The sequence below is a fragment of the Leptidea sinapis genome, chromosome 15, assembly GCF_905404315.1.
Source record: "Leptidea sinapis chromosome 15, ilLepSina1.1, whole genome shotgun sequence".
In the NCBI taxonomy this organism is placed as follows: Eukaryota; Metazoa; Arthropoda; class Insecta; order Lepidoptera; family Pieridae; genus Leptidea; species Leptidea sinapis.
The window spans coordinates 5,277,603-5,302,333 of NC_066279.1; the positions used below are offsets into that span (position 1 = coordinate 5,277,603).

The window sequence follows — 24,731 nt, forward strand, 5'->3', positions numbered from 1 at the left end:
AGATTTTTATATACCAAGTCTTGCCATAAATATTGAAACAAAGAAAAAAAAATTCTATTGCAAATAACATTTATTACTTTTCAGTGTGTTAGTTTTATACTTAAAAATAAAACGATCTAAAATATAAAAAGCTTATTCGAAGTGTAGTGCAGTCCTTTAAACGTTGAGGCCAGTAATCAAAACAAACACGCAGTCTTTCCATGGGAAAATTCTTCAATGGCAATCGTACGGTTTGTTTTAGGGACTCCAAATTATCATGGCGTTTAGACAAAGGCGTAGTCTCTAAAACTGACCATAAATCATAATCCAGTGGATTAAGATCGGGACTAGACTAAGGCCAGTCTTCAGTTCTGATGAAGTCCGAAACGTTAGTTTCCAACCAAGATTGCGTAGACCGAGCTTTATTTTTCTTGAACTCCCTTTGCGTACCGCTTCAGTAGTGTGTCGATTTTACCACTCTATTTATTTTTAAATATTCAGTTAAGAAATTACCAGTACGTCTCTTATAGGTTGCAAGTCCTAAATCTACTTTTAAAATAGGCGACATGGTTCCCTAGCACCTATGCTATCGTCATCTCCCGATATAAAATATTTTGCTTTCGGACAGGATTTCTTAACACCTTAACACCTACGTGGACGGCCAGATCCTTCACTGTCAAAAACAGAGGATTTCTCATAGTACTTATAAATAGCCCGGTACACAAACATTTTACTAATACCATACCTACCATGTGTAATGCAATCACAGCGATTCGGTTCTCTTTATCACCCCACTCCATTTGAACATCGCAAATTATTGTTCAATGTATTGGCGGCAAAATGAGAAAACTCAATGAACAATCATATAAAAATGTCAGATTCCAAATTCAAATATAATATTTTGTTTATTTTTAATTGCAACAGTATTTATGGCCAGACTAAGTATATACAATATCAGCTGTACCTATCCCAAAATAGGGAGGCAGAGATAACAAACTTGAATTTTTTTTGATAATGTTAAAGCGAAGAGTAAGCAGAAAACACGCAAACATGGTGTTTTAAGACAAGTTTTGTGGTGAAAGTATAGCATTTCGAGCTATGCTATTCGAGCACACTACTTAATCCTATTACACATATCCTTAAGTCTTATTTGTAGGTTGCTAATGCTTGCTGTTGGTGATAGTTAACACTGCCGAGCCTTTTTGAATTACCACTTTTCTTTGAAGTTAAACAAGTTTTTTGGCATGGCGTGACGCATTTTTTTGGTACTTCTCCCAGAAAAGTTATTCTTATAGCTTGTACTTTTTTGTGTAGGTTCATTTATTCAGATTAGTAGTGAATAACGAGGATTGTAAGCATATAAACTGTTTTCCACCCAAGAATTTTGAAAATATTGGCTTTGTTACATAGATGGCGGGCCGGCGGCCGTGAACTCATATCGCTCAAGGTCGCTGGCATTTAGTGTCGCCTTAAGTGATCACAGTCTCCCACATTCAGTGTTTTTGCCGTAGGCCTGACATAGTTGCCTTTTCTTTGGTGTTCCTCACTTGGTCCATTTATGATACAATGATCACTGTCAATATTAAATATTAACTCTGTAAATTTGTGCAGGTAATCATCCTTCATCCGTCCTCTATACATAATCACAACCACTCCACCATTTTATTAATTATTAATTTATAAATTATTCGCTGAATTATGTTTAGTTCAAGTATGCATTTCATGGTGCATTTCTTTAAATGAAAACCACGTACACCTTAAAAAGCGCGTATACCTTCCATAAAGCCCGACAACGCTCCTGAAACGAATATCGGCGGCGGTGATCACTTAACACCAGGTGACCCGTACGCTCGTTTGTCCTCCTTTTCATAAAAAAACGTAGCGATACTTCAATTAATAATTATTATTTACATAATTATCATTTTAAATGCATTAACATACCGGTAAGTCTAGGTCTGTTCGTAAGTATCTATCCCTACTCTGTGGTTAAGGTTACTAGGACTTATTCATATACCTGTAGTTGTTCTTATAACATTTGCAATAAGTATGTATGTGCCCCTGACATTTTAGCAGAATTTTGCAGATAAATAGCATGTCAGTTCGTTGATTAGTATCGTTTCTTGAAGCATTTAAAAATAAAATATACATTTTTATAAATAGTTAACTAGCAAACAAAAATATTTTTTTCTTTTGACGGACGTTGTATTTGAATAATAATATTTTCATTTCTCATACTCGGAAAGTATTTTTGTTTTGATCTGATTATTGGGTAGAAAATGCTGCTTCCCTCCACAGAGAGGGAATAATTCATACAAATTACTTCCTACCTAAGGGCCGGAATAAACTTTAAAAATAGAACTGCTGTCAGCTGTGAAGAGTTTTATGTAAAAAAAAACTAATAAAAAAATGATGGAGCCATGTGACCTTCTAAACAGCCAGTGTGAACTTAGCGCAAATTCTTTGAGCGGAATAAGCCGCAACAATTACCCGGTGAGTTCCATATTTAAAATTCAAAAAGTCGACATAAATTGTCCTAATTTGACATTTAATTTTAAATAGGTACTACTAAATTTATATTTTATGTATGAATTGTTTAGATAAACAAATAGTTTTATTTTCCTCGTATTTGAAATGAAAAGTAGAGTGTTTAACACGGGTAAAAGAATCAATTCCTACTCGGACTATAGTCGTCTAAATACCCCAGAAATTGATTCTTTCGACCCTCGGTTCACAATCTACTATTCATTATCTGTACAGTTTTCCTATATCTGTTTCATCTTCTAGGTTTTTTTTTGTTAACTACTTATTGAAGATCTCTGACAGTCTAGCATTCAATATTTTCTTCTTTATCACTCAGATCGACCTTGAACTTCAGTGGCCTTCTCACGCTCACCACAAAATTACTTTTTCCACTTTATTTATACGGACTAATAAAGAAGACAAGAATCAACTTTTATTTATTTATTTATCTAAGGCGAAGAGTAAGCAGAAAACACGCAAACATGGTGTTTTTAGACAAGTTTTGTGGTGAAAGTATAGCATTTCGAGTTATGAACACTACTTAATCCTGTTACACAATATCCTTAAGTCTTATTTGTAGGTTACTAATGCTTGCTGTTGGTTATAGTTAACACTGCCGAGCCTTTTTGAACTACCACTTTTCTTTGAAGTTAAACAAGTTTTTTGTCATGGCGTGACGCATTTTTTTGGTACTTCTCTCATAAAAGTTATTTTTATATATTGTTCTTTTTTGTGTAGGTTCATTTATTCAGATTAGTAGAGAATAACGAGGATTGTAAGCATATAAACTGTTTTCCACGCAAGAATTTTGAAAATATTGGCCTTTTTACATAGATGGCGGGCCGGCAGCAGTGAACTCATATCGCTCAAGGTCGCTGGCATTTAGTGTCGCCTTAACACCAACAAGATAAACACTAACAAAAGTATAATAATATTATTACAATAAATAATAAATTCTAAGTGTTGGCTTAATTATAGGTGTTACACACATTTCAAAAACATAGACACAAACATATTTAATTACAATGAATGCAAACATTATCGGAATATTTACAAATTGAATTAAACGCAAATGAATAAGAAATCAATAATATTTTATAATAATTAAAACATGCATCATTTCACAATTATATAAAACAGACTTAAACTTATCAGTATTTATAAATTATTTGAATAAAATATACTTTTTGCCTATCATTTACAAATAAAAATATTTTATGAATATAAATGAAATAAATTCCGTTTAAATGACGAAAAATTGTCTGAAAATATATCCATATCAACTTTTTTTTCTTTATCCTTTTCTTTATTAACAGTAGTTGTTATGACACCAATACATTTCTTATGTGATAATTTATATATAGCATTATAACTCAACATCAATCTATTAATTGGAGAATAGCGTCTTTGACGTGAGCGTGTGCTTTTTTCTACGAATGGCATAATGGCAACGCTCCTGTGATTCCTCTGGTGTTGCAAGAGATTGTGGGCGGCGGTGATCACTTAACAACAGGTGACCCGTATGCTCGTTTGTCCTCCTATTCCAAAAAAAAAAGACGACGGCCTTATTGTCTTTAGTGGGGCACGAATATTTAATTGAGCTAATAAATAGGTACTATCAATGACGCCATTCACCAACTTATATAAGAAAGTAAGATCGAGGAGCTGTCTTCGATTTGAAAGTGACTGAAACTTGAAGTACTTTAATTTATCCTCGTAACTTCTAAGAGTTTTAACTAGATTATGATCGTAAGATAGATGCAAAAGAAATCTTTTTTGTATTCTTTCGATTCTTTGTGAGTAAATATTAAAGTGTGTATTCCATACAACGCTGCAGTATTCCATGATACTACGTACCAAAGCTGAGTAAATAATTATTTTAGTTTGAGCATCCCTAAATTGCTTACAGTTACGAAAGAGGAAGCCAAGAGTCCTAAAACCCTTGCTAACAATATTATCTATGTCGATTTTACAGCGGAGCTTCTTGTCTAGCGTAACTCCTAAATCCCGTATGTGAAGAACTTCAGACAAAAGACTACCATCAATGTAATATGATGTTGCAAGAGATGTTTTCATTCTAGAAAATTTCATAACATGACACTTGTTAGCATTTAAAATCATGCCATTGTTACGACACCACAATAACAAATTGTTTAAGTCTTCCTGTAAAAACTCTGCATCTGCATTTGAAGAGACAGGTCTAGAGATCTTAAGATCGTCAGCGAATAAGTAAAACTTAGAATTCCTAAGGCAATTACTGATGTCGTTAATAAATATGTTAAAGAACAAATGCCCTAGATGACCCTTAGACCCTTGAGGTACACCAGAATAGGCGTAAAATGGCTCAGAAGCATAACCATTAACAACAACAGTAGATGACCGATTGGCAAGGTACGATTTAAACCAGTTCAGCAATGGGTCTGATATACCTATGCACTTGGCTATACAGGTCGTCATATAATGTACATATAACACAATATAATAAATAAATAAAAATATAATTATTATGACGGGTTCTCACGATACATATTTTATTAATTTAATAAAAATTGAATGTATGGACGTCGTCAGCAGTGTGTATCGTGAATTAGGGAATCAAAGACCAAAACGAATTAAGCGCCACGTGGACATATTGATGTACTATTATAGTCAAGTGTAAATGTGTCAAGAGTTTCTTGCCGCCTCCGCAGTCCTGCCGCGATCACTATTCATGCAATCAGATCGAAATATCGGCATCAAATTAATGAAATATATGTCGTGAGTACCCGTCATAATAATTTCAATGTTAAAGTTCCGCGATGATAAAAGTTTAGAAACGATATAAATAATATGCAAACGACTTATATTGTCAACTATAATCGTCTTACGGGTACATAAAAAAACCCCAATCCCTAATTTTCTTGAATGCTACATAGTCCTCATAATTAAAACATATTCAATTGAATCGTAGAATAAAATGCTTTTGACACTGATTGCTACATACCAGGAAACTTTGTAATTAGAGTCACTTGTATTGCAAAAATTCTTAACATTATTACGACATTATAGGGCACATTGCTGGTAAAAATGTAGCCAAGTTAATTCTGTATTACACATGAATGTTGCAAGTTTATCGGGCTAAATGGAGAAAGTGTGTGAATTATGACGTCATATTATTAATACCTATACCTTTAGTAGCTTGACTCTGTTTTATCTCTTTCACTAACTCTGTTTGTAAAGCTATTGAACGTGTTGAGGAAGGTCGATCTAATGTACATTCAGATCTTTTTTCATTTATTGTTCAAAACAAAGCATACAATAAAAGTTATACATTTAAATACCAATATCCGGACGAACGAGCCTTGCTTGGATTTTTAAGAATGTATAAAACTTGAACAAAAAAAAAACTTATAGGGCATCTGGATTCGAACCTAGGTCTTCTGATTTCCGGATCACCCAATGAGCTGAGCTGTTATAGTCTTGTATATAGTGCTGAAATTTACCTGTGTATTCTAATGTTATTGTAGCAGTTTCTTATTAAAACAGGGATAAAACTACATTTTTTAAAGTTGAAAGCTAGCTCGATTTCTCACCTCGAAACTACTTGTACAAGTATACTAGATTTCATTGAAATCGTTGGAGCCGTTTCGGAGATTCAGATTATATATATACTAGAATTTCTCGTTTAAAGATATTAGATAATTATACCATTTAAAAGCCCCTTAAGAGTTTATCTGGGTATGATGTCGCTCGCTATTTCAGCGTTACATTTCCATAATTATAATAAAACATAATGATAGTCAAATGTGTACATTAATTACCGTACACATAAATATGGTTGTTGTTGTAAATATATTTTTTTACTAAGTTTGTACATTTTAAGTTAATTTTATATAAATTTTGTAGGCTATCTGGCAATTCGATGATGGCAGATCGAGGATGTATTGAAAACAGACATGTCAAGAGTTAGTTCGTCTATTCTCGTTAATATCTTGTCTGACCACCCAGGTCAGGAAAGATATTGACGATAAGAAATTGAAAAGGTTGAAAGAGTGCGAGATATCAATCTAAAATTTAACAAAAAATAGGTAGGTTTTGGATATGAATATGAAAGGATATAAGGCCATATTACAAGAAAATCAAAGCTATCAAAGGAATGTGTATACCCAGGGATAAGAAAGATTTGAGAAGAATTGTAGAACTTGGATTTTTAATGGAACAAACCAGGGTAGTAAGATGGAACTCTTCAAAACCATGGCAAATAACTGAAGGTCCGTATTCTCTACCTAATCCTCCGCAAGACTGGCATGATTCACGGTGTTAAGCTGTGAAAACTTCGAAAAAAAATGAGGTTTGCAAGTAACACATTAACAAAAGTGACATATGAATTTCGAGTGTAAGACGATGCTTGTCACGCACACTAAAGTAATAAAACTGACCTGTCTATAAGACAACTGATGAAAACAGGCAAGAGGTTCTATTTAGACAGATAAGATGATTAACGTCCGTAAATATTGGGATATTCAGTCTATCTCTTACTTGAGATACAAATCGTAACTATCGTTGACTTATCTGCCCCAATAAACTTATCGACGGCAACTCACCTTATTCGTACACGTTGTCTGTCAATTGGACGACGTATAGCTTACCAGCGATAGAAGTTTGTACAGAAATTGCAATTCACGCTGACAGCTAATTACTGACAGAAGAAGGTAGTAATTTATCTCTATCTATAGATAGTATATTGGGAACGGCCGTATAGTATGTCACTGAACTCCTCCAAGACAGCTGGACCGATTCTAATGAAACCTTCTGTGTGTATTCAGGTGGATTCGAGAATGGTTTAGATTCACGATTGAACTACCTCCTAAACGGCTGGACCGATTTTGATGATTTTTTTTAAGTGTTGCAGTGAATTTGAGATTGGTGTGTGTCTTCAGGTGGATTTGAGAATGGTTTTGATTCACAATTGAACTACCTCATAAACAGCTGGACCGATTTTGATGATTTGTTTGTGTGTTACAGTGAATTTGAATTTGGTTTAGATTCTCAATTCCGTCCATATAATATAATTATCCTGCTCATGTGTATTTTAGTGGACTCCTCCTAACGGCTGGACCAATTTTTCAAATTTAAGACGTGTGTCCGTAATTTCCGACAGGGCAACGTCTGTTGGGTCCACTAGTATATATATACATCGATAACTTCTAAACATGATAACAAAATTGCAAAAAATAAATTTTCTCTATATCAAAAGTAGACCAATATTTCAATGAAAATAGCCCAAATACCAAACAGGTATTGCATGGACAGGTAATACACAGAGTAGACAAGTCATGGTGGGGCTCTTTAAATACATAGATAATGTGTAAGAACCACTAGATAACCTGTTAGTGTGTACTAAGAGTGTGTTTGTTTAATGATATCATGTTGGTAAGTTTAACATTTAATATATAAACAGTATTTATTGACATAACTATCTCTTGTATCTGTATGTTTATGTTTTAACCGACTTCAAAAAAGGAGCAGGCTCTCAATTCGACTGCTTTGTTACCTCAGAACTTTCGACTGGGTGAACTGATTTTGTTTTCTTTTTTTTATTTGAAAGCTGGTGCTTCCCGTGTAGTCCCATTGCAATTTTGTGCAGATCTAACAATGGCATCCATAAGAAAACTATAAAAGGGTTATAATATTAAAATATTAGCGTTTTACTAATGGCATATTTCACACGAAACTTATTTTTTTTTAAATTTTGCATGTCTCTTTGTTCTGGCTAATATTCAAAACGGTCTATTACTTGCTTTTATTGACAGCTTATATTATTATTACCAATTACTAACGCTATTTTCAACCGACTTCAAAAATAGGAGGAAGTTCTCAATTCGACTGTATTTTTCCGCTGTCTCTTGTAACAATTGCTACTTTTTCGCACTACTAGTAAAGTTAAAGTTTTGCATACGATTTTCTGTGACCAATTGCCGATTAAGTTATCTAAAAACAGTTAAATTAACAAAATCACCTAAGATATCGACTTCAAACATACATACGAGGAGACGTTCATACTCCAGATCTGCATGAGCAATTGTGTCGTTTACGTGTCCCTAAATTCGATAATCTTCGCCCACGAAAAAATAAACTTATCGTGGTCCCATCGCACCGTTGCACTTTGCCCGAGCCTTGGCACCTATACCGCGTCCAGTGGCATCTTTCAACGCGCTCTTGGAGAAGAATGTTCAATGGGATCCATTCAATGATGGGTGGACTTCTTTAGTTTCTGAAATACTAAGGTACGGTAAGGAGAGCATTGATATTGTATAATCAATTCAATTATTCTTTAATATTCCTTTTTTGTTTGTAATTGTAACGGCTGGACCGATTTGGCTAAATTTGAATGATAATGATAATGAATTTGAATAAATAGGAAAATGCTGCTAAATTAAATAAAAACAACAAATTTGTTTTTCCTTTGATGTGTCCATACATAATTTCTATGAGAGAATTTATTGACGCACGGTTTGACAGTTCTGCTGTGAAACAATTTCATTACGAAAGCAGGGTGCATATTTTACGAAGTAATTTTTGATGTTATGATATATTATTGACAAATTCATATAAAAACATTATTTTATTTATTATATACAGAACAACGTCTGTCGGGTCAGCTAGTTATTTATATTATTCTTGTAATTCTACAAATTATGAACGAGTAGTTTTTGACAGATTAACTTAAGGCATTTTGTAATGCGATACTAACCCAATCACATAGAAATGCGTCCGCTATCCTGACATTTTACGAAGGCATGTTTTGTGAGCTTGTTGTTCCACTGGCTCCCATAATCTTCAATTATTTAACAACTTATTTACGAATATGGGTGTATTTATTTGTACCGATCCAAACCCAAATGTGACCAGGATTAGGAATTTTAATGCCTGCCGTCTGGATCACGAGTATGATTGTAATTCAATTCATTTGAATTTCCAAATATTTTTATTGAAAATAGATTTTTATATAAATACTAGCTGACCCAGCAAACGTTGTATTGCCGATATTAAAATAGCGATACAAAAGTAACTGTTGATAGTAAATAGTTGAAAATATGAAGTTATATGTATTTTTTAATGCTGACTCATAATCAAAAAACTTAAAAAAAAATGTCAAAATAAAAACAAAATCGTTTACCACCACCCTTAACATTTAGTGGGATGAAAAAAGATGTTGTCCGATTTTCAGACCTACCCAATATGCACTCAAAATTTCATGAGAATCGGTCAAGCCGTTTCGAAGGAGTTTAACTACAAACACCGCGAAATGAGAATTTTATATATTAGATTAATAAAATAAAACTTACATAATCTATTAAATTATAAAAAAATATTAATTACAAATTGTAACTATCATGAAGTTCGCAGTCGGCAGGTATGGTTACATCTCTGTATGACCAATCTTATCCTGTGACTGAGGTACGTACCGTAGACCTGGGTCACATGGGAAATCAAAATCAAATCAATCAAAAGGCCGGCACCGCTCCTGCGATTCCTCTGGTGTTGCAAGAGAATGTGGGCGCCGGTGATTACCTGACACCAGGTGACCCGTACGCTCGTTTGTCCTCATTTTCCATAAAAAAAATAAATTGGTTAGACGGCTGGGTAACTCTGTTATAAATTTTGGAGCCGATGAACCCCAAGGACCCGCCTCCACCCTAAAACGAACAAATATGTATCAATCACCAAGTGATGCATATTTTTCCCGCTTAAGACTTTCGGTAGTTTACGTCACTATACTTGCCGTCCTAGATTTGTTTTCTATATAAGAGAGCGCATGCGTGTCCATACAAGTCCATCCAGTATAGCACCTCCCACACCAGCAGCCTTCCTCGACTCCAGTAATTTAACGTCTTGCCATCAGGCCTCTTATTATTATCACGCGAAATATCATTCGGCTCTAGAACAGCCGGCACATTAACGGTAGTAAAAGCCCGACGTATAAGAGACGGCTTTCACTATGGTTTTGATATGCCATAAAATCCATTTATTTTCTCAAAATTGATTCCTTTAGAATTCTTTTTGATGTCATTTCTAATAACTACTAGATACTACTACCGCTTCGGAAACAAATGCCGCTCTGAGAGAGAAGAAGCGGCTCAAGAAACTATCGTAGCATTCTTTTTTTGCTCTCTTTTCAATAAAAATATACAATATTGTACAGTCATTTCTATCGCTATAAAATAATCATAATCTAGTCCCAGGCTGTTCGATCATTTAGATATTCAGCAGTGGAGTAATAGGATTTAAGACAGAGCCATTTTTTTATAAAACATTTAAATTTATTTATAGATAATGCCTGAACAGTGGCTGGGACTTTATTATAGAAGTGTATACATTTACCCTTAAAGCTATAATGTATATTATGGTGACCAAAACTGTCTACGTTGCTTGCACAGCGGCTCATATGGGTAACTATTCGAGGGATACCCAGGGGTAAACCAACTACGATTGAGAAGCTGAAGCCAGTATCCAGATTCTCATGCGCTCATTTTAACATGATATCTTTTACTGATTTCACACGGCAGCTCACCCCACAGCTTCTGTGAACGCAAGTTTAAATATAATTCTGAGAGTGCTCAACTGACCTAAATAAGTTTTATATTTCAAATTTTATCTCAGACAACTTTACCAGCTGTCTTTTCAAAAGCTCAATTAAGATGCGTAACGCTGAATAAATGGTAAGAATATAATAGTGAGATCATTTATCGGTATGGATTGTAAAAGTTTCATACTGACATTATGTTTCTTGCGTTTGCGTCTAATCATTGTTATCATAATTATCAAAATCATCGAAGTGTCTTGCATGTAATAGAATATGTAATAAACTCAACTTAACTCTACTTTAGGATTGTGCTCTTAAAACAAGCTTGATAAAGAAGATTTCTATCGAAAATCTTCCTTCATTTAATTACTCCATCAGCGAAATGATAAAAAATAATATGCAATGTCACAAGGCATCGGCATTTATTAGCAAGTTTTTGAATACAGTTATTTTATTTTTTTGATTTTTTCTGTTTTTTATGCATGAAAATTAAGAATAAACAATTTTTTTTGCTAAATAGATTTTGATTTGTGAGATAGATGATGTACTATATAAGTATGATCATAATTTATAGGAGATAAGATTTCTTAAATTCTATGTATGACTAGTATTTTCCTAATCAATTAACGTGAGATAGTTTTAATTTTATGTAGTCATAGTATTGTAAATATAGTATAGTCTGTATAGAATATAGTTAATAAGATTTGTTTTGTTTGAATAATAAATAAGAGGATTAACAGTGAATATTATTTTACAGTTCTTTATTATAATTTCGTTGTGCGCCTGCGCAATAGCTGCTGTGCCCATTCAATACAGCACTCTATATCATGCTCCGGTCGCTCTTCACACCTCCATTGCTGTGCCTGTGGCCGTAGAACCTGTTGTAAGCTATGAGTTATATAGTTATGTTGTAGGTGTACAAATTGGTAGTGGGTCATATGGCTATAAGTGATCACCACCGCTCTTGCAATCTTGTAAAAATGTAAGGGGTTACCCTAGACCATTCATTTTTTTAATGACAGTAGAGACGAGCAGGACATCTGATGGTAATTGATAGGCCCTGCCCATTACAATGCAGTGCCGCTCAGGATTCTTGAAAAACCCAATAATTCTGAATGGCACTACCATTGCGCTCGTCACCTTGAGACATAAGATGTTAAGTCTCATTTGTCAAGTAATTTCACAAGCTAAAATATAAAAGAATACTTTAAAAAAAATTGTTTTATGATGCAATATAATATATGTAAGCTTAGAATCATCAAAAGTACTTAAGTGGTCACCTGTATCCATTTGTCGTATCACTGCTCGAAATTAAGAGCGATTGCCAATTCTGCGTACATTTGGAAGGCAAAGCCAAATTGTCTTCGAAGAAGTTGGGCGTCATAAATATAGAACGGCAATACTTCAAGCCGGTCCACATTCTAGCGCTCTTCAAAGCGCCGGTCCAGCCACATATTATGTCATTTCTGGACTGGCACACCCCGATATCAGCTCGAACCGTTTGACCGGGTGCTGCTTGAATTTATTGTTGGGGAGCTGCTGCTCTGTGAACGGCGGGATCACTTTATTGTTACTTAATCGCATTACTTCTATCGCGTTTATCACGGCGAGTGTTCCAAAGCGCTGATTGATATGATTCCTGCTGCCGAATTCCACTTTCCTTCCTAGAATATCATCCCCACCGTCTGGATATGTGGCGTCCGTCTACAGTGCGATTGTCTAGGTACTTACTTCCACGTACAACTAAGCTATGGAATGAGCTTCCTTGTGCGCTGTTTCTGGAAAGATACGACATGGAAGCCTTCAAAAAATGCTGAGGAGGTGGGCGTTGGGGATCACTACACACATTAGGTGACCCGTATGCTCGTTTGTCCTCCTATTTCATAAAAAGCAAACCTTCCACAGCAGGAAAAAGATTTAATATACCAAACTGAATCAACTGCAATTGAACAGCATTTTTTTCAAAAGAATTGGAGGACAAACGACGAAACTAAGAATGTTATGAAACTTTTGTCATTAAAACCATATAAATAGTTTCTTATCATATTTTATGTTTGCAGTCATATCCTCGATACGCTTTTAACTATGGTGTTAAAGATCCTCACACTGGAGACATCAAATCACAGCAAGAGGAAAGAGATGGAGACGTTGTTAGAGGTTTGCATTTTTTTCACAATTTCAATGATTTTTTTAAAACAAAACAATGCTTATAACTATAATGGGAACAATTAATAATAACATGAGGTGAAATATATCACTACGAGGAAGTATACCAAGGTTACTGGCAGCATTCCTGTGGTGATCCGTCTGCCGAAATAAATAACAGCGCTAGAGTTTCCAGTAGCCCTATTGTAGCGCGTAGATAGTACTTTGTACAACCTCCACGCTTCTGAGCCCCGCAGGCTAAGTGTCTCGACACCAAACGGCACATAAATGTAGGACGCACTGAGACGGACATATTTGCGACGTTCGCTGTTCTCGGCAGTCCAACACCAACTGAATTATCAAGTAGCTTGACATGAGAAGGAGCCAGAGTGTCGACGCAATTCGCGCCCTACACTAGCGCCCGTTCTCATGCCTAACCCACCAGGGTGATTCCATCAGGAGCCTTTTTAACCTCGTCGACCAGAGAGATCACAAGAGCGTTGCCGACCTTATGAAGCGTCGAGTACATACGAATTCGTAAACCTATACCATATAGGTGGGCGATGATCGAACCGGGAGCACCGTAGTCAGGGATAACGTTACTATATCTTGCGATACAGACGCTATTCAATATTGAGATGTAGTTGTAATAGAAGTAATCTATGTTTTAGGGAGCTATTCACTAGTAGAACCCGACGGTTCCACCCGGACTGTGTCGTATTCAGCCGACGATCACAATGGTTTCAACGCGGTGGTGCACAAAACTGGACACTCCGTTCATCCGGTATGTTCGCAGAAGTTTATGCTTATTAAAAATTTTTTTCTACGCTTTAGTTTGGTTTTCCTTAAAAGCGTGTTTTCTTCTATTTTTTGTTTTTGGGGTTTTTCGTCTTAAAACGTTCATAATGTCGTAGTCTTGGATATTTTTTACATCTAGATAGAGCCTGCTAAACAACCATTAAAACAGGCCCGGTTTATTACTTTAGTGTGCGTGTCAAGCTACGTCTTACACTCAGGATATGTATGTCACACTTTTCAATTTTCAATTCAGACAAGAGATAAATTCCAAAAACTCCACAAAATAATTTTAATTAATTAATAATTAATAACCATAAAATACGACGAACCATATTCTATACAAAATTTGTGTCACTTAGTATTTACCACATACCTATCTACTTTAAAATATTGCAATAGATTGCAACCCTGTTTCTGCTTGTTGTCAGTTTTTATTTTTATGTTACGAGTAGATACACTTTTGTTTACGCAGGACATTACCATTACGGCGATATCATATTCATGGATGATGATAATGATGGTTACCATTACAAGCAAAGGAATTACGTTTTTTTTTTTGTTTTCCGAGACCGTTAGTTATGCTGTAGGCAAAATGTGCATGGAACAATAGTTCCAATTGAATGGCTATAACTATACATATAAATGATTGCGAAACTGAAGTGGCAGTGGGCAGGGCACATATGTCGACGGAAGATGGGCGTTGGGGCAGTAAAGTCCTCGAATGGTGACCACGTACCGGAAGACGCAGTGTTGTTAGGTCCCCCACAAGATGGACTGACGATCTTGTCAAGATCACCGGAAGGGCAGCGCAGGACCCATCGTCGTGGAAATCTTTGGGGGAGGCCTTTGTCCACCAGTGGACGTCTTCCGGCTGATGATGATGATGATGATGAGGGCTATAACTGTACTAATTATTATCTTATTTAGGTTCCTGTGGCGCCAGTGACACACTACGCTGTCGCGCCAGCTATTGCTGTGTCATCCTACGCAATACATTAGACTATTCCAAATTCAGATTAAATATAAAATTAGTATGAAGTTAAGATTAGTTTAATAACTTTAAGTGCGTGAGTAAGCTATGTGACTATTTTTAAGTTTATTAATAAGAATAAACGTTTGCATAAAAAATTCTTTCTTTTTTTTGTACTTATTTTCTTTTTACCCTGTTAAAAGTTTTTACATAACTAGAATGTGTGTAAGTTGTACTGTTTTTGGTGCGTAAGGAAAAATTATCTCATATCCGTTGCCGGCCTTTACAACGGGAGTGTGCTCTAAGCTTGGAGATCCCTAAGTCGTATCGGTTTGGGAGTACTGTAGCCGATAATTAATTTCACAAAGTGTGTTCGGCTCCCGGTATTAATCTGAAAAGCTCCCTTGAGGAGATTTTTTCGTTCATATTTTTAAGCTTACACTTCCCGTGAGCAGTATAAGATGAAAGAAAAAAAAATTCAATACCCAGTTAGGAAACAATTACTTATTAATGTCAATGATTTTAATAACACTTTGGAAGCGTTGAGCTTTATGAGAAGTGGCAAGAAACGCAATGGCACTCTTTTAAATCTATAGTTACAGTTTCAATATCTAACATTATATTTTATACAATGTATGTAAAGTTGCTGCACACAAAATCACTCAAAAGTTTGGACTTACTTTTGTATATTAAAAAACGAAGCATTTATTTAAAACAAGCTGACCAAACAATCGTTGTATTGCCATATATAGAAATAAGAAAAAAACAATAATTAAATTAAAGTTTGTTCTTTACCTCCTGAGAAAGTTAGAAAGTTAGAAAGATATAAATATTATTATTCTAATTAGTTATTCATTTTAAACTATTATTTCAATTTGGTTTATGAACGACGGGGGACACATCAAAGGAAAAACGAAATTGATGTTTTGATTTAATTCCAAGCATTTTCATATTCATTTACCTTTTAAACCTTCCCTGGACCTCCACAAATAATTAGAGACCAAAATTAGCCAAATCGGTCCAGCCGTTCTCGAGTTTTAGTGAGATTAACGAACAGCAATTCATTTTTATATATATAGATAAAGTAAGGAACTCAAAATAGTAAAGAATGCAGTAGTTGTATCAATTCGCACTGTGAAGAAGAAAGGTAGCGAGTAATTATATTTTTAAGCTTTTAACTTTAAATTATATATTATCAATTTAAAAATAAAAGATAAAAATCCACCAAGAGCGGACCGATCATGGGCCATTCACGAGTATGACGCATAAACCAGCCATCGCTTCCCTTGCACATATCTTAGGATAGGTAACCACCCACCTCACGATGCCACCACGAGCCGTGACATTTGAGCCATCATTTGAAGTTGACCATTAAATGAATTTATTTTCTGAAAAATGATTCGTTTTCAATTCTTTTTCTTTTTAATAAATGGATATCTAATACATTATAGCATCATTTTCAATAAAATAAACAATTTTGAAAAGAACTATTAACAAAAACTCATGACATGATGCAGAGAGATGCCACATCTGACGTCTAAGTAGGGCGACGATATTAGAAGAGTCATATTTTCTTATGTCGTTAGTTGATTGAAAAAAAGAAAACTTATGGACAAAGATTGAGCTTATGTAGATTTTGTGACAAAAATCACTGCTCTAGAAGCATTTAGGAGAGAAAAGGGGAATACGTTTGCATGGAATAACGGTGCTAGCGATCTTAACGCTAAATAATCCAATCAGAGATGACTTGATCGTCTATAACTCGAGCTGATCTTCGTTATATGCAGTACTAGGGAGCAACCGTGACAGGTTTCTGGATGATGATATAACTCCCTGTGAGGCGAAATAATGCCTTATTAAATGCAGGCGATGGCTTGAAGTGAAGTACTGTCTGGCCTTACTGAATACACAAAGCGATTTTGCTTTCCCTTGAAAGTCACCACGGAACTGAAAATCATGCAATAAATCGACGCCAACTATGCCGTTTTTTTTTATTGATAATAAGGGACGAGACGAGCAGGACGTTCAGCTGCCCCTTCCGATACGCCCTGCCCATTACAATGCAGCGCTGCTCAAGATGATTGAATAGCCTAAAAATTCTGAGCGGCACTACAACTGCGCTTGTCACCTTGAGACAAAGATGTAAAGTCTCATTTGCCCAGTAATTTCACTAGCTACGGCGCCCTTCAGATCGAAACACAGTAATACTTACACGTTATTACTTCATGGCATAAATAGACGCCGCTGTAGTACCCGTAATCTAGCCGCGTCTGGTGCAAAGGAGCCTCCCACTGGTATATGTATTTTTTATGGATGCGGATGATAAAAAAGCATACGAACTAGCATTACTTTATAAAAGTTTTTACTTAGAGATAATGTATTTTCATTTTTCCTTTATTTAATTATCACCAACATAGTTTGTATACAAAATAATATATTCATAGGTAAACATGGTTGAGTAGGCAGTTCAATGACATTGTACGCGTAAGGCTTAGTGGGTTTACGGCGTATTAAAACCTCAATTTATACCGTACATAAAAGTCTAGAATTGAATATGGAAATATTTTTATTTGATGTACAATTTTATTGCTGTAGGATTTTATTGTGATCAAAACATCACAGGTCATTTCCGTATATAATCGTAATTTATAACTCTTCTTTCTTCAACTAATGTTTTTTACCTTACAAGAAATTGATCAAATTACAAAAATGTACAATACAGTACTTGGGTACTAAGATATTGACAAAAAAAATAAACATGACTAGTGTTGTTGAATTTATATTTTAATATTTATAATATTTAATCATTTAATCGTAATGTCATTGACTCCCTCCATAAGCTAAGCTAATTTAAAGAAATTACTATAATTATTGTTACACTACTTAAAATTATCTGTGTCTCTCTCTATTGGTGTCTCGAAATCTTTTATACATTCCAGTTATTGACATTTTTGCTGTGTCTTTTAGTATTAGGTTTCCTTGTAGATATTTTTACATTTGTGCATGAATTTTGTTGGTTTGTCAAATGAAGTATATAAAATAAAATTTAATTGAAACACGTTGACATGACCAGAGGATATTAGGAAGACAGACAGACTTAGGAAGCCATAAGTCGAATGGTCGAATAACAAAAAAAATCTGATATCTAGTTGAAAAAGGTGCTGTACACTGTGGTATACTTATGTAGACTTCATCCTGTGCTTATTTCTACAGCGGTTTATTTCTCCCAGGTATTTAGAATCCAGATTTTGAAATTCGTCAATTAATCCTTAATCTCTTTTTTTATATTTCAATCATAATTTGCAGATACAGGTATAGAAAACGTATATCTTTCATATCCATTAAATACCATGCTAAAAAGACCAATACATATGTCATCCTATTGATGGATTGAAGGAAGAGATCATGAAAACGTTCTATAGACTTATTGTAATGCCACAAGCTGGAGAACGATTTAAAATATAATAGTCTCAGATCACCAATTTAGGATTGCAGTTGAATAGATTGATGCAGTAATCACCAACTAAAGTACCATGTTTTACGGTAATTGGGTGATAAATGGCAATTTCGGTCACCAGGTGCTTTATTGCAACAACAGAAAAATTAAAAAGACTGGCTTCAAAGTCCTACAAAAACCTAGTAAATTGACAACTGCAATGTGAATTCGCATACCCCCAAAATGGCGCGAAATTTTTAGACCAGGTATTCCAAAGCTTGACATGGCAATAAAGTGTTATTATAAAAGAGGGACGCTACAGGCCTTAGAAACCCCCTAGGTTTCTAAGGCCATAACATATAAACTTCATCTTGTGAGGGTTAAATTGACACCCGATTTATACTATCCCATTCTAAGATCTTCTTAACAGAGGCCTTGTAACATAATTTTCTTCGTTCGTTGACTTTACCGACAGAGAGCCTTGCATGAGAGAGAAAAAGTATCTTATGACCACTTCATTACACACTTTTTTTTTTTAATAAATCCTTATACATTAAAATGAACAACAAACATTGCGAGTAAAGTTAATATTGCACAACTCTTTAAGGTTAAAGGAAAATCAACTCAACTTTTACGAAGTGTTATCATCGGGTATCCCTTATTGCTAAATACAAATACATGACTTATGTATTGCATTAAAACTGAGAATATTAATAAGTACGATTTATTTGGATATCTTTTACCAGTGAGAGGCTCCTTTGCACAGGATGCCGGCTAGATTAAGTGCACTACAACGGCGCCTATTTCTGCCGTGAACCAGTAATGTGTAAAATTTTCTGTGTTTCGGTCTGAAGGGCCTGATAATGTGACTTAATATCTTACGTCTCAAGGTGACGAGCCCAATTATAGTACCTACCCCTCAGTATTTTTGAATTTTTCAAGAATACTGGTACTGCATTAATGGGCAGGGCGTATAAATTACCATCAGCTGAACGTAATCCTCGTCTCGTCCCTTATTATCATAAAAAAACATTATGAATATTTTGACGAAATTCTTGAGAATATGGATGGAAAGTAGTGTTTGCCCCATCTGTGGTTTCAGTATCAGGAGTCGATTGGGTTGGCTATAATGATTTTTCCATGTTTGGCTGCGTAATTGGTAATTACTAGTAAGTAGTTTATTGTATAAAGTCACAATAGAGCGCCCGAATCGACGTACGCACACATTCACACGATTTACACGGCCGCTAAGCAATCTTGGGAAGACAAAACTATCGAGTGCCACGCTGTACGCAGCCGAGACTGGTCACTGTTCGAGTTAAATTAGCTACACGGCGCCGTCTGCGTTGTCAATCTTTTTGAATGCTACCGCTCCGCCCAGAGACCTTTGAGTTACAAAACAGTTTTATTACTTGTATTGTGATAAAGTAGAAGTACTAAATCTGGTCCCCTGTTGGTAACAGATCACCACCGCCAATAATTTTTGCAACACATGAGGAATCTAAGAAGTGACACCGGCCTACCGTTCCGTAGTTTAGTGTCGTATCGACCTGGAGTACGGAAAGAAAGCCAAAGGAAGTCAGTAATTTTGGTTATACGTGAATGTAAGTCCTATGAAAATCGCATTGTGTTCTATTAACAAATACCAAATGCCCAACGAAGCATCATTAAAAACTTATGTAAAGTAGTGAAGGGCGCATTGCATCTAATAAAGTTCAAATAGGTGTCGAGGCTATAGTAGACGGTGTTGATGTTCAGGGCTGGGTCATCAATAGGTTAAACACGGTAGGTGTAGTGATAAATTTTATTAGATTGCCTAGTAATCAATCCATTAGAATAGATTCATTTCTCTAATTCGCTTTCTGGAATATAGTAGAAAGTTTCAAAAGCTATTTGCTTATGAAAGTCCCGTCGATCAGTTGAATCATTTTGGAAATAATATGAGGTAATATTTATAAATCCAGTGTCCTGGTATTTTTTTCAAGTGAACTTCTAAACTATTGGACGGATTTTAATAGGGATTGCTTCATGGAGTGCAGTTTAGTCCAACTTGAGTGATAGGAGAGATTTTATTATGATTTGGGATTTTATTTCCAAAATTTGCTTTTTATGGACATATTTACTACTAGCTGACCCGGCAAACGTTGTTTTGCCATATAAAGTATAATTCACGCGATAGTTTTATAAGTAATAAAATATTGCCTATATTATAGCCTGTACATCATTTTGTTCTATTGTCAATAGTTTTTGCAGCGCACGCAAAAATAGGTTTTCGATTTTACACCTTGTGTTACAAAATAGCAATTTTATTACGGATCCCTAATTTTGAAAAAGAAAACATAGCCTAGCCTTCCTCGATAAATGGACTACCCAACACTGAAAGAATCATTCAAATCGGACCAGTAGTACCAGAGATTAGCGCGTTCAAACAAACAAACAAACACTGCAGCTTTATAATATTAATATAGATGAGATGATTTATTAACGTATAGTTTGACAGTTCTGCTGTGAAACACTTTCGTTAAAGCAACAGGGAGCATATTTTACGAAATAATTCTTCATATTATAAAGTATTACTAGCTGACCAGACAGACGTTGTTCTGTACATAATAAATAAAATACCGTTTTTGATGAATTTGTCAATAATTTTTCATTGTAACATAATAATATGCTCCTTGTTGTTATAATGAAATTGTTTCACAGCAGAACTGTCAAACCGCGCGTCAAAAATACTCTCACAGAAAATATGTCCAAACAAAACAAATATTGGAAATAAAAATAATTATGGGTCCCAAATCTCTTAAGTTGGACTAAACTGCACTCCATGAAGTAATCCCCATTGAAATCCGTTCATTAGTTTAGGAGTCCATTGAGGACAAACATTGTGACACGAGATTTATATATATTAAGATTGACAAGTACAAAAAATAAGTTTTTTTATTTATTATGTACAGAACAATAACTGTCGGGTCAGCTAGTGAGATAATATAATCTAGAATTGACACTCAATCAGCATAAAAATAACATTTTTATTTTACTACTCGCACAACTATTACCTAGTAAATAGCTGTTTTTATAACATAAAACACCAGTGTATTTTATGTATGGGTAAAATAGTTACTGAAGTAAGCTTCAAAACAAAACCATATGAAATTTGATCTGCAATAATTTAAAAATGAAGTCACATTTAATGCTTTAAATCAGATATATCAAATGCGTATTTTGTTTCAATCATTCTTTATATGGTTGTACCTAATGGTCTTGCTGATTTAATAACTGTTCCTCGGAGACATTTGCTTTGTATGTATTTAATTAGATGCGATAGTGGAAAAGTGGGTGATTCTTTTGAGTGGGATTCGTCGGCATGTCAAAGTCACCGTTTTTGTAGCTAACACCAAAACTTTCTTTATGTTTTATAAAATAGTCTTATAAGGAATAGAATTTCTTATGGTGTCAACGTTAGTATCACAATTATTTTAGCTTTACAGTTAATTTATTAAATAAATCATTTGTAGTATTTATAAAAGCCGATAAACACCGGCTACAAAGAGACACTATTTTTTTTATGGAATAGGAGGACTAACGAGTGTACGGGTCACCTGTTTTTAAGTGATCACCGCCGCCCCCAATCTCTTGCAACAACAGCGAAATCACAGGAGCGTTGCCGGCCTTTAAGGAAGGTGTACGGGCTTTTTTACTAGATACTCATTCAAAATATTATTATTCGCGAATCACGTAACTCTCCAGGAGTTGCCTTGGAGGATCTCTAAGGAGTTTAAATCATGGCATGTTTAATCTTTTCCAGCATGTTGAAAGAACAGATTAAAATAAAAATATATATTATCTAAAGTGCAGAATTGTGTAAATACATTTATACACTAAGTGGATATTGATATAGAGCTATTCCACCGTGCTACGGGCTGAATTGTGAAAATAATTGAACATAATAGGATTTATTTATTCAATAAGTACTTATTTTTTTTTTTCTCAAGAAAAATACTAATCCCTTTTGAAATACTTCATTTTACGTCTGTCAAAATCATTTTCTCAGGAACGTGACATCAAATTAGAAAAACAAATGTCTGTGATCCCGTCAATTTAGAATAAAATGTAGCTTATGTTAAATCAATTCAATTATAAAAAAAATTAACAAAAAAACAACCTACTTCAAAAACACGATTTCAATACAATATAATATGCACTAAAAATTATAAAAATAATTGCGAATTTTTATACAGTCTAATTAATTAATCAAATATTAGTATTTATTTATTAGTATACGATTATTGTTATTTTTAGAATCGGTGAACTCCCGCCTCCCCACGTCGCGCGTGCGACTTAAGCACATCTCACCTATAACTATGTATGTATCATCGTATGTACCTATAACATAAGTTAAAAATGAAACAATGGATATAGTATCTTATCTTTTAGAGATAGACATAATATGCCATCGCGGACTTTTCTGTAGACCTATATAAGACACACAATTCCACCATACATTATTTTGTTATATCTTAAAGGGCTTAGACAGCGTTTTCGTTGAAAGCTTAACCCAGACGGCTCTTTTTTTTCCGACACCTCCAACAAATATAGTTAATTTATACAAATATATATAGAACAACTTAATAAATTATATACTAAAACCTTCCTCGAGAATCACGTTTTCCATTGATAAAAGCTGCAAGAAAATCGGTGCAGTACTTTTTGAATTTATGACGAACAGACAGACAGACGCGGCGGAGGACTCTGTTTTATAATATGTAGTGATTATATATTTTGTTATAATAATCTGGTGACTTTGTCCGATGATGACATACTTTAGTAGTAGCAAAGGGTAAGTTTAGGTACTTTTTTTTAAATGAAAATAAGGGACGAGACGAGCAGAACGTTCAGCCTACCCATTACAATGCAGTGCCCAGCATTCTTGGAAAACAAAAATTCTGAGCGGCACTACAATTGCGCTCGTCATCTTGAGACATAAGATGTTTTGTCTCATTTGCCCAGTAATTTCACTAGCTATCGCGACCGAAACACAGTAATGTTTACACATTACTGCTTCACGGCAGAAATAGGCATCGTTGTGGTACCAATAATCTAGCCGGTTTCCTGTGCAAAGTTGCCTCCCACTTACGTCTGTAGTAGTTTACACTTTTTAGTCTCAGTAATCTGGTGACTTGGTTAGTTGACAATTTACTTACTTGACTTTTTAGTCTCAATAGTCTGGTGCCATGTTAATATTATTGATATATTTTAAGGATTTTATTTTTACCGTTTAGCGATTTTAATTACCCAGATGTATCTATGTTAATTTATCACGAAATATCCAATTAAGAATAACTTTGATAAAGAGATGCCGTTAAACAATTTCCATCACTGTGTTAGAGCCCGTATACACTATTCGCAAATTAAACTGTTTATATTTTATTTTTTCTGTGCCTTTGCCTTTCTTATTGCCTTTGTACAGTAGTGGACGTCTTCCAGCTGATATGATGATGATGGTGATAGTTTTAATTTACTTATAATATGTCTAAAAATAAACAATCTGAGAATTGAATAAAGCATACAATATTTTAACAACGGTACGTCACTCGAACGGTTGGCTCAGTTGGGAGAGCACTCGCACAGAACGCGGGAGGTCGCAGGTTCGAGTCCCGCATCGTTCCTAAAATTTTGTTTTCAAATTTTATTTGTATAATGTCTAAAAATCATATAAAATTAATTCCATCAATTTTATTTATCTTAATATTAAGTATCTGTAGGTAGTATATTTTAAATTATCATAATTTAATATTGTATTACTAATAATAATGTAATAACAGTTTACTTTGATTGTTTAATTATGCCGTATTCAATAACGTATCTCTAGTTACGGATACATTGGTGTCACCGTTTAATGACAAGATCTTATCTATCCATAGTTATGTCAAATATAGTTATAGTCCAATGCTTTATGTCGATAGGTTATTGAAATGTAAGTAAGCGTTAAAGGATACGTTTGTCTACCTCTAGTAAGTTAAACTAAGGATAGATAGGTAATTGAAAACGGCCGCTAGTGTACTGGATTTCGTGGTGGTTATAGACGCAACAAGTAGTCTTAAAATCACCGAGCAGATAAAGCATGTATTCCCACTATAAAAAACCACGCACTTATGATACATCTGATGTTGCAGTAGAGCTTAGACTAAGGTGATCACCTACTATGAAGTGAGCAAGATTATAGATTTTTTTATTTCATAAAAATAACCCTCTAGAAACTACTAGCTAACGGTTGCATCTGGAATCCACTTAAGCAAGCTACGCACTATTACTAGATA

The 24,731-nt window shown here is 34.6% G+C and overlaps 1 protein-coding gene across 1 annotated transcript; it reads left to right on the forward strand.

The window, feature by feature from the left end:
- The first annotated feature begins 7,872 nt into the window (after nt 1–7,872).
- LOC126968278 (cuticle protein 19-like) lies at nt 7,873–15,039 on the forward strand. The gene is made up of 5 exons (XM_050813175.1): nt 7,873–7,911; nt 11,823–11,948; nt 13,126–13,222; nt 13,882–13,994; nt 14,936–15,039. The coding sequence occupies exons 1-5, from the start codon at nt 7,906–7,908 to the stop codon at nt 15,005–15,007; spliced, it is 414 nt and encodes a 137-aa protein (XP_050669132.1). The 5' UTR covers nt 7,873–7,905; the 3' UTR covers nt 15,008–15,039.
- The last annotated feature ends 9,692 nt before the right edge of the window (nt 15,040–24,731 follow it).